General features: G+C 48.5%; 1 protein-coding gene and 1 pseudogene across 6 annotated transcripts in view; one reads left to right on the forward strand and one right to left on the reverse strand.

The window, feature by feature from the left end:
• The window catches only part of c8h9orf64 (chromosome 8 C9orf64 homolog), a 44153-nt gene that overhangs the window by 21172 nt on the left and 10180 nt on the right, over positions 1-12801 (reverse strand). For 4 of the 6 annotated variants that reach the window (XM_038804872.1, XM_038804874.1, XM_038804875.1 and 1 more), the window contains one exon: positions 11222-11585. The exons of the other annotated variants lie outside the window; for them this stretch is intronic. In XM_038804872.1, coding sequence (XP_038660800.1) covers positions 11222-11558 — 337 coding nt within the window. In that variant the 5' untranslated portion in view covers positions 11559-11585. The remainder of the gene's footprint in view (positions 1-11221; positions 11586-12801) is intronic. 6 annotated transcript variants of the gene reach the window in all.
• On the forward strand, positions 9460-9629 carry LOC119970821 (annotated as a pseudogene).

The raw sequence follows: 12801 nt of genomic DNA on the forward strand, positions 1-12801 counted from the left end.
AGCAGGTCTGGCGGTATCTGTAGGGAGAGAAAAGAGCGAACGTTTCGAGTCCGATGACTCTTTGTCAAAGCTTTGAAGACAGACCTCACCTATGTGAACATAGGCATAGTCACCTGCAATACCTTCTCTCATGTCCTGACATTGCCATCTCTGATATCCCACATGGAACTATTCCTGGATCCATGGCGACAACACCGAAAGCACAGTGTTATATGTATGGTAACAACACCCAGCAATAACACCGTGATCTCTCATTTTTAAAAAATATATAATTTTTATTGGAATTTTTAACAGAAAATATAAAACATAACGACAAACAATGAAATGCAACAAAATAACCCATAATAACTGCAACACCCCCAGACCGTATCGACGCATGTATCACATTCCCCCACCCCCCCCAATGAACAAAAGAACTTAAAAATAAATTTAAATTAAATAAACAAAGTCATCGTCCGCCCCCCCACCTTTTCCCTCCCCCCCACCTTTTCCCCCCCCCCCCCCACCGTTTCCCTCCCCCCCACATTTTCCCTCCCCCACCTTTTTTTCCCTTCCCTCCCCCCCCACCTTTTTTTTCCCTCCCTCCCCCCCCCCCACCTTTTTTTTCCCTCCCTCCCCCCCACCTTTCCCCCCCCCATCCTTTTTTTCCCCTCCCTCCCCCCCCCCCCCCCCCCTGCACTCTACCCGCCAACGATACCGGCACCATGTCTCACCTTTTAAAATCCTCCTCCATCTGCTCCACCAGCCTGGTAAAATTAAGCTTATGGACAGTCCCCCAACTCCTGGCCACCTGCACCCCCAGGTATCTGAAATTCTTCACTGCCCTCTTAATTGGGAGTCTCCCAATTCCCTCCTCCTGATCACCCGGGTGTACTACAAATACCTCACTCTTGCCTAAAATTTAACTTGTAGCCCGAGAAGCACCCAAATTCCGCTAACAGGTCCATCACCCCCGGCATTCCCCCTTCTGGATCCGCCACATACAACAGCAGGTCGTCCGCATACAGCGATACACGATGTTCCTCCCCACCCCGCACCAGACCCCTCCATCTCCCCGACTCCCTCAACGCCATAGCCAAAGGTTCAATCGCCAGTGCAAAGAGCAAGGGGGACAGGGGGCACCCCTGCCTGGTCCCACGGTAGAGCCTAAAGTACTCCAATCTCCTTCCATTTGTAACTACACTCGCCATCGGAGCCGCGTAGAGCAGCCTCACCCATTTGATGAATCCCTCCCCGAATCCGAACCGCTCCAGCACCTCCCACAGGTACCCCCACTCAACTCTATCAAACGCTTTCTCCGCATCCAGCGCCACCACGATCTCCGCCTCCCCCTCCACTGCCGGCATCATAATAACATTTAGCAGTCTCCGCACATTCGTGTTGAGCTGCCGTCCCTTGACAAATCCTGTCTGATCCTCGTGTATCACCCCTGGCACACAGTCCTCTATCCTGGTGGCCAGGATCTTCGCCAGCAACTTAGCGTCAACATTGAGGAGCGAGATAGGCCTGTATGATCCACACTGCAAGGGGTCCTTATCCCGCTTCAGGATCAGAGAGTTCAGTGCCCGCGACATCGTCGGGGGCAAAGCCCCCCCCCCCCCCATGCCTCATTGAAAGCTCGCACCAACAGGGGGGCCCACCAGATCCGGATACTTTTTATAAAATTCCACCAGGAACCCGTCCGGCCCCGGCGCCTTACCTGACTGCATTTGTCCAATCCCCCTGACTAGCTCCTCCAACTCTATCGGCGCCCCCAGCCCCTCTGCCAGCTCCTCTTGAACCCTTGGGAACCATAGCCTGTTCATGAAGCTCTCCATCCCCCCTCTCCCCATCGGAGGTTCTGACCGGTACAGTTCCTTGTAGAAGTCCCTAAAGACCCCATTTACTTCTGTCCCCTTCTGCACTACATTTCCACCCCTATCCGTCACTCCACGAATTTCCCTAGCAGCATCTCGCCTGCGGAGCTGATGCGCCAACATCCTGCTCGCCTTCTCCCCATACTCATATACCGCGCCCTGCGACCTCCTCCACTGTGTCTCCGCCTTTCTGGTGGTCAACAAGTCACATTTGGCCTGCAGACTACGCCGTTCCCCCAGCAACCCCTCCCCCGGTGCCTCCGCGTATCTCCTGTCCACATCCAGGAGCTCCCCCACCAGTCTCTCCCTCTCCTTCCTCTCCCTCCTTGCCCTATGGGCCCGGATGGAGATCAGCTCCCCCCGGATCACTGCTTTCAGAGCCTCCCAGACCATCCCCACCCGGACCTCCCCCGTGTCGTTGGTATCAAGATACCCCTCAATACTTCCCCGGACCCTCCTACACACCTCCTCATCAGCCAGCATCCCCACATCCAGGCGCCAGAGCGGGCGCTGGTCCCGCGCCTCCCCCATCTCCAGATCAACCCAGTGCGGAGCATGGTCTGAAATCGCTATGGCCAAATACTCTGCATCCTGCACCTTCGGGATCAATCCCCTGCTCAGGATGAAAAAAATCTATTCGGGAATAGACCCTATGGACATGGGAGAAAAAGGAATACTCCCGCGCTCTCGGCCTCACAGGGATCCACCCCTCCCATCTGGTCCATAAACCCCCTCAGCACTTTGGCCGCCGCCGGTCTCCTACCCGTCCTTGAACTGGACCGGTCCAGTGGGGGATCCAGCACTGTGTTAAAAGTCTCCCCCCATGATCAGGCCCCCTGCCTCCAGGTCCGGAATGCGGCCCAACAAGCGCCTCATGAAGCCGGCATCATCCCAATTCGGGGCATATACATTAACCAGCACCACCTTCTCTCCCTGCAGCCTACCCTTCACCATAACATATCTGACCTCCTTGTCTGACACCACGTCGAACGCCACCCTCTTCCCCACCAGAATCGCCACCCCCCGGCCCCCCGGTTCTTCGCGTCCAATCCTGAGTGAAAAACCTGCCCCACCCACCCCTTCCTCAGATGAACCTGGTCCGCCACCTTCAAGTGGGTCTCCTGGAGCATAGCCACGTCCGCCTTTAGCCCCTTCAGATGAGAAAATACCCTAGTTCTCTTAACCGGCCCATTCAGCCCCCTCACGTTCCAGGTAATCAGCCGGATCAGAGGGCAACCTGCCCCTCTCCCCCGCCGGCTAGCCATAGCTTATCAACTGCTCGCCCCAGGCTAGCTCGCCCCGCCTGACCGGTTCCCCATGGCGATAACGCCTCTCCTCTACCGCCCCGGTCCACACCAGCCCCTTCCTGGCCATTCCAGCAGCAACCCGGTATCCCCCCCCACCCCCCCAGGCTAGGACCCCTCCTAGCCGCGACGCACCCTCCATGGTACTTCCATGAGTCAGCTGACTTCTGCTGACCCGGCAGCTCCTGCCAAAACCCATCTCCTCCCGGCATGGGGTCATCCCCCTCTTGCCACACCTCCTTGGCACCGCTTCAGCACGGGAAAGAAAACCAGTAGAGGCCACGCCCCCACCTCCAGCTCCGCCCCCCCCACCCCGCAGCGCGGACAACCAGAGGAAAGCCCGCGCTTTCACACTGCCACACCCCACCCTTCTGACGCAGCTCCTCAAAATCCAGTTTCACCCCAACCCCCAGCCCCGTACAGAAGAGAACATATAAAGCACATACCCCCAACGTTCCCCACATACCCCACACCCATACCCAACAGACAAACCCACCTAGAAACAGAGCAAAAAGAAAACCAGCATTAAAAAAAAAACACGTGTCAAAATTGAAGAACAGCAACAGCGAAAACAGCAACGGCCATAGTGTGTCCCCAGACCCTAGTTCGAGTCCAGCTTCTCCGCCTGTACAAAGGCCCACGCCTTCTCTGGGGACTCGAAGTAGTGGTGCCGGTCCTTATATGTCACCCACAGACGCGCAGGCTGCAGCATTCTAAATCTGACCTGCTTGGCATGCAGCACCGCCTTCGTCCGGTTGAACCCGGCCCGCCGCTTTGCCACCTCCGTACTCCAGTCCTGGTAGATTCGCACTACCGAATTCTCCCACTTGCTGCTCCTCTCTTTCTTGGCCCAGCGCAGCACACACTCCCGGTCACTAAATCGATGGAACCGCACCAGCACCGCCCGCAGGGGTTCATTTGCCTTAGGCCTCCTGGCCAGCACTCTGTGAGCTCCCTCAAGCTCCAGGGGCAAATGGAAGGACCCCGCCCCCATCAACGAGCTCAACATCGTGGTCACGTACTACGGGAGATCCGACCCCTCCAGCCCCTCCGCGAGGCCCAGGATCCTCAAATTCTTTCGCCTCGTGCGAACGTCCAGCTCCTCCAAGCGGTCTTGCCACTTTTTGTGAAGTGCCTCGTGCAACTCCACTTTCCCCACGAGGACCACGGCCTCCTCCTCCCGCTCAGCGGCCTGCTGCTGCAACTCCCGAATGGACACCTCCTGGGTCGCCTGAGCCCCAAGCAGCTTGTTGGTAGTCGCATTCAGGGAGTCCAGAAACTCAGCCTTCAGCTCCGCAAAACAGCGCAGAAGAGAGGCCTGCTGCTCCTGCGCCCACTTCCACCAGTCCTCGGGTGTTCCGCCGGCCGCCATTTTGTCCTTCTTCCCCCGCTTTTCTTGGGGAGCTGCTGAAGCTTTTTCCTTTGCCCCACTCCAGGTGAGCACCATACATTATGGGGAATGCTCCTCTAGACACCTTCCCCCACCGGGATTCGTCGAGACAGTGCCGTTTGGGGCCCTCAAATTGGCCCAAAAGTCCTTAAGTAGCGGGAGCTGCGGTGCGGCTTAGCTCTGCATAGCCGCAACTGAAAGTCTCCAAAGCCGATTTTCTGACCGCTCCACTCCTAGTCCAGGCCATCCACCGGTGGAGAATCTGAGAAGGAGTGTTCCCACATGGGGAAAAGTCCAAACAGCACCACTATGAGCCCTTAAAAGAGCCCCAAAGTCCGAAAATAGTGGGAGCCACTGAACGTGCGGCTGAGCTCCGCATCACCACTACCAGAAGTCCGTCTCCGCTTCTTCAATGGCCTTGGTGAGATCTTTTCACAGTTCTTCCCTCTGCTGCTAGAATTCAGCTTTCATAAAGGCCCTCAAGTCAGCTTGAGACCTCTAAGCTGGCCCTTCCCCCGCTTGCATGCTTGCAGAGGCTTTTGTTTGCTGTTGCTTCAGACAAATCTTGCACTGTTTCTGAGGGTCTGATAACCAAGAAACACACTATTCCTGGGGGAAAGTACTCCTCGAACATTCACCTACACCTTTTCATCGAAATTCCAACCCGTGTTGCTTAAAAAAGAGCTCTTTTCTGTAACCTTAGGCAGGAGCTGCCTCCGTGTGATCACTCACTCCATGATGCACACCGGAAGTCCCCCCACCGTGATCTCTCATGACCATTCCACTGTTGCTAAATTATAAATTTAGAGTACCCAGTTATTTTTTTCCAATTAAGGGGCAATTTAGCATTGCCAATCCACCTACCCTACACATCGTTGGGTTGCGAGGGTGAAACTCACGCAGACACGGGCAGAATGTGCAAACTCCATATGGACAGTGACCTGACGCTGGGCGAAAGTCAGGGTCATTATAATATTGCAACATGGTAGCACAGTGGTTGGTACTGTTGCTTCACAGAGCCAGAGATCAAAGATTCCCAACTTGGGTCATTGTCTGTGCGGAGTCTGCATGTTCTCCCCGTGTCTACATGGGTTTCCTCTGGGTGCTCCATTTCCTCCCACAAGGGAGATGTGCTTGTTCGGTAAATTGGACATTCTGAATTCTCCCTTAGATTACCCGAACAGGCGCAGGAGTGTGGCGACTAGGGTATTTTCACAGTAACTTCATTGCAGTGTTAATCCAAGCCTACTTGTGACATGAATAAAGATTATTATAATAAAGTAATATCAGTAAGCATAGTAGGGAAAGGGAAGTGTAGTTAGCATAAGGGAGGAAAGTTAATGGTATTCTTATATACAAGCATAATTTGTTTGTTAAAATGGGGGAGTAAATAAGGGGCTTCAGGATAATCATGGCAGGAGAGCTCACACCAGTAATATGTGGCAAATCATGGAGGCTTCAGTTATCCCTGGTGATCATGCGTGCAGGTGTATCCAACTGCTGCTACTGGCTAACGAAATGTTGAAGTAGAGCATCCGTAGTTGAAGATATAATGTAGGAGGGAGGGGCATTTAGCTTTTTGGGATAGTGGGATCATTTTGGGGGATGGTGGGACTTGTACAAGGTAGATGGGCTGCACCTGAACCAAAATGGGACCAATGTCCTTGCAGGAAGGTTTGCTAGTGCTAATGGGAGTGTTTAAACGAACTTGACAAGGGGATGGGGTTCTGAGAGAAGCAGGAGAGATGCACAGACAAAATTAGAATTGACAGCAAGAGAGCTAGGAAGCATAGCGGTTATAGGCCAATTAAGTCACAAGGGTGTTTGGCAAGATTGGATGTGATATATTTTATTGCAAGGAGTCTGACGAACAAGGAAGATGATTTGAGGTCACAAAATAAAACATGGTGTGATGTCATTGCTGTCTCTGAGACATTTTGAGAGAGGGGCAGGATTGGCAGCTTAATATTCCAGGATACAGGATCTTCAGACGAGACAGGGAAGGAAGTAAAAGAGGAAGGGGTGTCACAATTTTGATCAGGGAATCAATTTCAGCAGTAAGGAGGGACGACATCTGAGAAGCTGTTCAAATGAAGACATAGGGGTAGAAATTAAAAATCAAAAAGGAGAAATCACATTGCTGGGAGTGTTCTATAGGCCCCCTAATATTCCAAGAGAAATAGAAGAACAGATGTGTTGACAAATTTCAGAAAATTGCAAAAACAATATGGCAGTGATAGTGGGGGGATTTCAACTTTTCCAACATTAACTGGAATAGTCATAGCGTGAAAGGTTGGAAGGGAGCGGAATTCTTAAAACGTGTACAGCAGAACTAATGCCAGTACATAGAAGGTCCTACAACAGAGGGGTAGTCCTGGAATTAATTTTAGGCAACAAAGCTGGGCAAGTGGTCGAAGTATCATTGGGGGAGCATTTTGCAGGCAGTGATCCTAACTCTGTTAGATTCAGGATTGCTCTAGAAAAGGATAAGAATGGGCCTGAAATCAAAGTTCTAAATTGGGGAAAGACCGATTTTAATAAGATCAGATATCATCTGGCCAGAGTGGACTGGGAGCAGACACTTTTAGGTAAATCTGTGACAGAACGGTGGGACACATTTAAGAAGGAAATAGAGAGAGTACAGGGCCAACATGTTTCAATCAAGAAAAAGGGTGGGACCAACAAATCCAGTGAACCCTGGATATTGAGGGATACACAGCATTGGATAAAGAGAAAAAGGGAGGCTTATGGCAGATAATGAGGGCTCAAAACAGCAGAAGCCCTCAAAGACAATAGAATGTGCATGAGGGAACTTTTTTAAAAACAAAAAGGGCAATTTAGCATGGCCAATCGACCTACCCTGCACATCTTTGGGTTGTGGGGGTGGGACCCATGCAGACAAGGAGAGAATGTGCAAACTCCACATGGACAGTGACCTGGGGCTGGGATTGAACCTAGGTCCTCTGTGCCAACCACTGCACCACACAAGTGTATGAGGGAACTTAAAACTTAATTAGGAAAGCAAAAAGGGGACATGAAAGGATACTGGCAGGTAAAATAAAGGAATATCCTCAGTTGTTTTACTTGTACATTTAGGGTAAAAGGATAACGAGGGAAAGAGTAGGGGCTATTGAAGACCGCAGTGGTAATTTGTGTGAAGTGTGTGTTGGTGGGGTTCTAAATAAATACTGTGTGTCATGATTTGGGTATAGAAATCAGGGAGAAAGGAAAGAAATTAACATGGACAGAGAGGAGGTTCAGTGGTCTGGCAGGCTTAAAAGTAGATAAATCTCCAGGGCTGGATTAAATGTATTCCAAGCTGTTGAGTGAGGCAAGGGAGGAAATAGCAGGGGTTTCGGCAATAATTTTCAATTCCTCCCTGGCCACAGGAGAGGTGCCCGAGGGCTGGAGGATAGCCAGCATGGCATCAATATTCAAGAAGGGAGCAAGGGATAAACCAGGAAACTACAGGCTCGTCAGTCTAACCTCAGTGGTGGGGAAGAAATTTGGAGAGATAGAATTCATCTGCATTTGGAGAGGCAGGGATTAATCAAAAACAGTTAGCATGGTTTGGTTCAGGGGAGGTCATGTCTGCCGAACTTTATTGAATTTTTTGAAGATGTGACCAGGTGTGTACACAAGGGCAATGAACGTAGTCTACTTGGACATTGACAAGGTTTTGATAAGGTCTCACATGGGAGATTGATAACGGAGGTAAGAGCCCATGGGATTTAAGGAAATCTGGCACATTGGGCCCAGAATTGGCAGTGAGGTAGGAAGTAGAGGATGTTGGTGGAGGGGTGTTTTTTTGACGGAAGCCTGTGTCCAGTGGGATCCTGCATTTTGGGGCCCTCGTTGTTTGTGGTTTATATAAATGATTTCAACTTGAATGTAGGAGGGCTGATCAGTAAGTTTGCGGATGATACATAGACAGGCTGATCAGAGGCAAATGGAATTCAATCCTGATAAGTGTGGGCAGGACAAACAAGGCAAGGGAATACATGATGAATGGTAGGACCCTGGGACGCATCGAGGATCAGAGGGACCTGGATGTGCATGTACATTAGCCCCTTAAGGAAGCAGGGCAGGTGGATAAAGTGGTTAAGAAGTCGTAAGGTATAGTTGCCTTTATTAGTCGAGGCACAGAATATTTTTTCTTTATCAGCCGAGGCATAGAGTTTAAGAACAGGGAGGTTATGCTGGAATTATACAAAACATTGGTTAGGCATTATATTGTGTGCGGTTCTGGAATCTACATTATGGGAGAGATGTTATAGCACTGGAAAAGGCGTAGAGGAGATTTCCCAGGATGTTGCCTGGGCTGGAGAGTTTGAGCTGTAAAGAGAGATTTGATGGACTGGAGTGGTTTTCCTTGAAGCAGAGGAGACTGAGAGGGGACATGATTGAAATGTATACAATTATGAGGGGTATAGATAGAGTAGACAGGAAGAAACATTTCCCCTCAATTTTGTCTGATGCAGATGTGATGGGCCTAAGGGCCTTTTCGGTGCTGTGGACCTTTATGACTAATGTATTGGCAAGTCTGAAGCTATAGTTTTCAGCCCCTGCTCCAAACTCCATCCTGGCAACAATCGGAGACCAGAATTGATTGGTTCCCAACCCGTGACCTTTTTGACTTGGAGATGAACTTCCAACCACTTGCAATCACTGAGAGTACCCATTTCCATCTCCAGCAACATCTTCTGAACTTGTCCCTCTCCCAGCTCATCTGCTACTGAAATCCTTATTCATGCCACTGTTATTTCTAGACTGGACTATTCCAAGTGAGCTGTACTCCCACATTCTATCCAGTCAATGCCTGGAAGGGTAGCAGGTTCAGCCAAGGCTTTCAAAAAATAAATTGGGTAAGCATTTGAAAGGAAACAAGAAGTGCAGGATTACAGAGAAAAACGTTTCTCGGCCTTTTGGCTAAGATCAAGTGTAGTATCAGCTCTGCATTTTGGCTCAGATCTGGCATGTCTCTCTTGTGGGGACCATGAATTGGATTCAATTTGAATTTGAATTGGTTTTTGGAGCAGGCAAGGAGCTGGATTAGGGATCCGCCCCTGTCCACACTCTGAGCCCTGGCTTTGTAACGCAGAAGCAACAAAAAAAAAAAAAAAAATGGATTACAGAGAAAGCGCAGGGGAGTGGAACTAAATTACTCTTGCAGGGGGCTGGCACAAGCTCGATGAACCAAATGGTCCCCTTCTGCACTGTAATCAGTCCAAGTTTCCATGGTCGGAGTCAGGAAGCAAAATCAGCCAGGGTCGTATTGGGAAATGTGTGCGGGTGCACAAGGTGAAAACTTGGTCAGGCTGGTTTTCTCTATTTCCTTAAGGTTTCCCATGTCCACCGTTGGATAAAACATACTATGGGCCTCTAACAACTCTGCTCACACGAGGACAGCATTTTGGTCAGGAATCAGCATTGCTGGTGCCCGTGAAAATGTATTTTAGCTAATCGAGTGGCAATTGTTTAGCAATAACCTGCTTACTGACATGCAGTTTACTCCGCCAGAATCACTCAGCTCCTGACCCCATTTCAGAGAATCTAGCCATCTCCCCTCTACATCAATGGCATTACCATTGCTGAATTCCCAACTAATAACATCCTGGTAGTTACCATTGACCAGAAACTGAACTGGACCAGCCATGTAAATGATGTAGTTACAAGAGCAGGTCAGAGGCACAAATCAGGCGTGTGATGGAATGCTCGGCACATGCCTGGATGAGTGCGGCTCCAACAATGCAAGACAAAGCAGCCCACTTGACTGGCACTCCATCCACAAACATTCACTCCCTCCACCACAAACGCACAGTGGCAGCAGTATGTACCATCTGCAATTAGCACATCAGGAACTCATGAAGGCTCCTTGGAGAGCACCTTCCAACCCATAGAAGGACAAAGGCAGCAGATGCATGGGAACACCAACCACTTGCAAGTTCCCTTCCAAGCTGCACACCATTTTGACTTGGAAATATATCGTAATTGGGTCACATTCCTGGAACTCTCTCCCTGACTGTACAGTGGGTGTACCTACATCATATGGACTGCAGCTGTTCAAGGGGGCTCCACTACCTTCAAGGGCAACTAGGGATGGGGAATAAATGCTGGCCTAACCAGCAATGCCCACATCCCTTGAATTAATAAAAAAATGTAATTATAGTCAAGAGTGGGGGAAAAAAAAAAAGTTATATTTCTTCAAGTTATAGAACATTTCATCACTATGACGTCGATGTTTGAGGGATGCTGCTGTATGCAAATTGGCTGTTGCGATTTCTCCAATCCTCCAGAAGTATTTAAATGACTGAATAAGTGCTTTTGAGATGCACTCAACATTGTGAAAAGCACTATGCAAATGAATGTTGTTTACAGGAAAATTAAATGTTAACTGTATATATTTGTTTGCATGGGTCTCACCATCACAACTCAAAAGATGTGCAGGGTAGGTGAATTGGTCATGTTAAATTGCCCCTTTATTGGAAAAAAAAAATTGGGTAATCCCTAAATTTATTTTAAAAATTGTACATATTTAATTTCCCCCAACTGGACTCGGGTCAATTTCTTTAACACCGCACCTCGGAAATAATGATTTCTGAACGTGGCACTGGTAGAATTTTCAAAGCCTGTCACAAAGATAAGAGAATAAAATACAACCGGGAACTAACCTTCATCTAGTGCTCTGTTAATAGCAGCACAAAGTGACCAATAGCCACTATGCATTCTGCCTTTGTACTTCACCAAACACTTGTGGTCATCATTTTCAGACCAAAAGGAAAAATTGAGGGTATCTGTAACAAATACCCAGTTGACAGAGGCTTCACTCATTGTTTGTGGGTTCAGGTCATGGAGTAACTTCCACCCTGTTGCATCAAGTTCCTTCGAATTTCTTTTTTCAAACAGCATTTCGGCAACCGTTTGAACTCCTATTTCTAAAATAGACACATCTTTGCTGTTCTCAGATATAAATTTTCCAGCTTCCTTTGGCAGCAATGGTGAATCCATTTTTTCTCCTTTTTTAAAAATTAAATCCTGAGGGGGTGAAAGAATATATTGAAATTTATTTGTCATATCCCAAAATAAATACAGCAGCAGATTCTGAGAATTCCTTACAGCTCATACCAAAATATATATATATCCAGCAACTTATTACTAAATAATATTTAGACATTTGAAAGGAGTGGTGTCATATTACATAAGCAGCTCATCACTGATTGCAGCTAACCACAAAGTTTAAACTTAAATTTGGTGAGTGAGGGAATTTGGTGCAGTAAGCAATGAGGGAAACAGGTACATGATTGGTTGGTGAGTTTTATGCTCATTCATCTTTCAAAACTAGCCATTACTAGTAAGGTTTAATGGAAATAGTAAAGCTATTGGAATCGTGAGATTTTAAAATATTTTAAAAATTATTCATAATAAAGATATCAGGGGGCATCATGGTGGCTCAGTAGGTTAGCCCTGTAGCCTCAAGGCGCCGAGGTCCAAGGTTCGATCCCGGCTCTGGGTCACTGTCCGTGTGGAGTTTGCACATTCTCCCAGTGTTTGCGTGGGTTTCGCCCCCACAACCCAAAAAAAAAATGTGCAAGGTTAGGTTAATTGGCCACACTAAATTGCCCCATAATTGGAAAAAATGAATTGGGTACTCGAAATTTATTTTAAAAAATAAATAAATAAAGATATCAGGGCAGGTGATGTATTGCGACTGAAAAATGTTGGCTAAGCCAGCATTTAAAAAAAGTATTTGTATTCAAGGCATTTAACATATATACACAGATCAGAAGAACACATCAACCCAATAAACAACCACAATGCTCCAACCTCCGACACCAACTTCCCTGCCTTCCCCATTTTAACCCACTTCCTCCCCCCCCCCCCCCCCAATCAAATCCCCCTTCCCCTTACTGACCCCTCAATTCTCCTTGAAGAAATTGATGAATGGTTTCTACCTCTGGGTGAACCCCTCTACTGACCCCGCAGATATTAGTGAGAAGGGCTTTGCAAGGTTGACAGGACTAGGTTCCTATTGCTTTTCCAGTACCTAGGTTGATGCTGGGTGATCCATTTGGTTTTATTCCTTTTTGTTGACTTTGTAACTTGTTAGGTCTTTTCAGAGAACATTTGAGAGTCAACCACATTGTTGTGGGTCTGGAGTCAGATGTAGGCCAGACTAGTGAGGACAGCAATTTTCCTTCCCTGAAGGACATTAAGTGAACCAGGTTTTTTTTAAAACAACAATTGACAATGG

Source organism: Scyliorhinus canicula, chromosome 8, assembly GCF_902713615.1.
Source record: "Scyliorhinus canicula chromosome 8, sScyCan1.1, whole genome shotgun sequence".
NCBI classification, from domain to species: domain Eukaryota; kingdom Metazoa; phylum Chordata; class Chondrichthyes; order Carcharhiniformes; family Scyliorhinidae; genus Scyliorhinus; species Scyliorhinus canicula.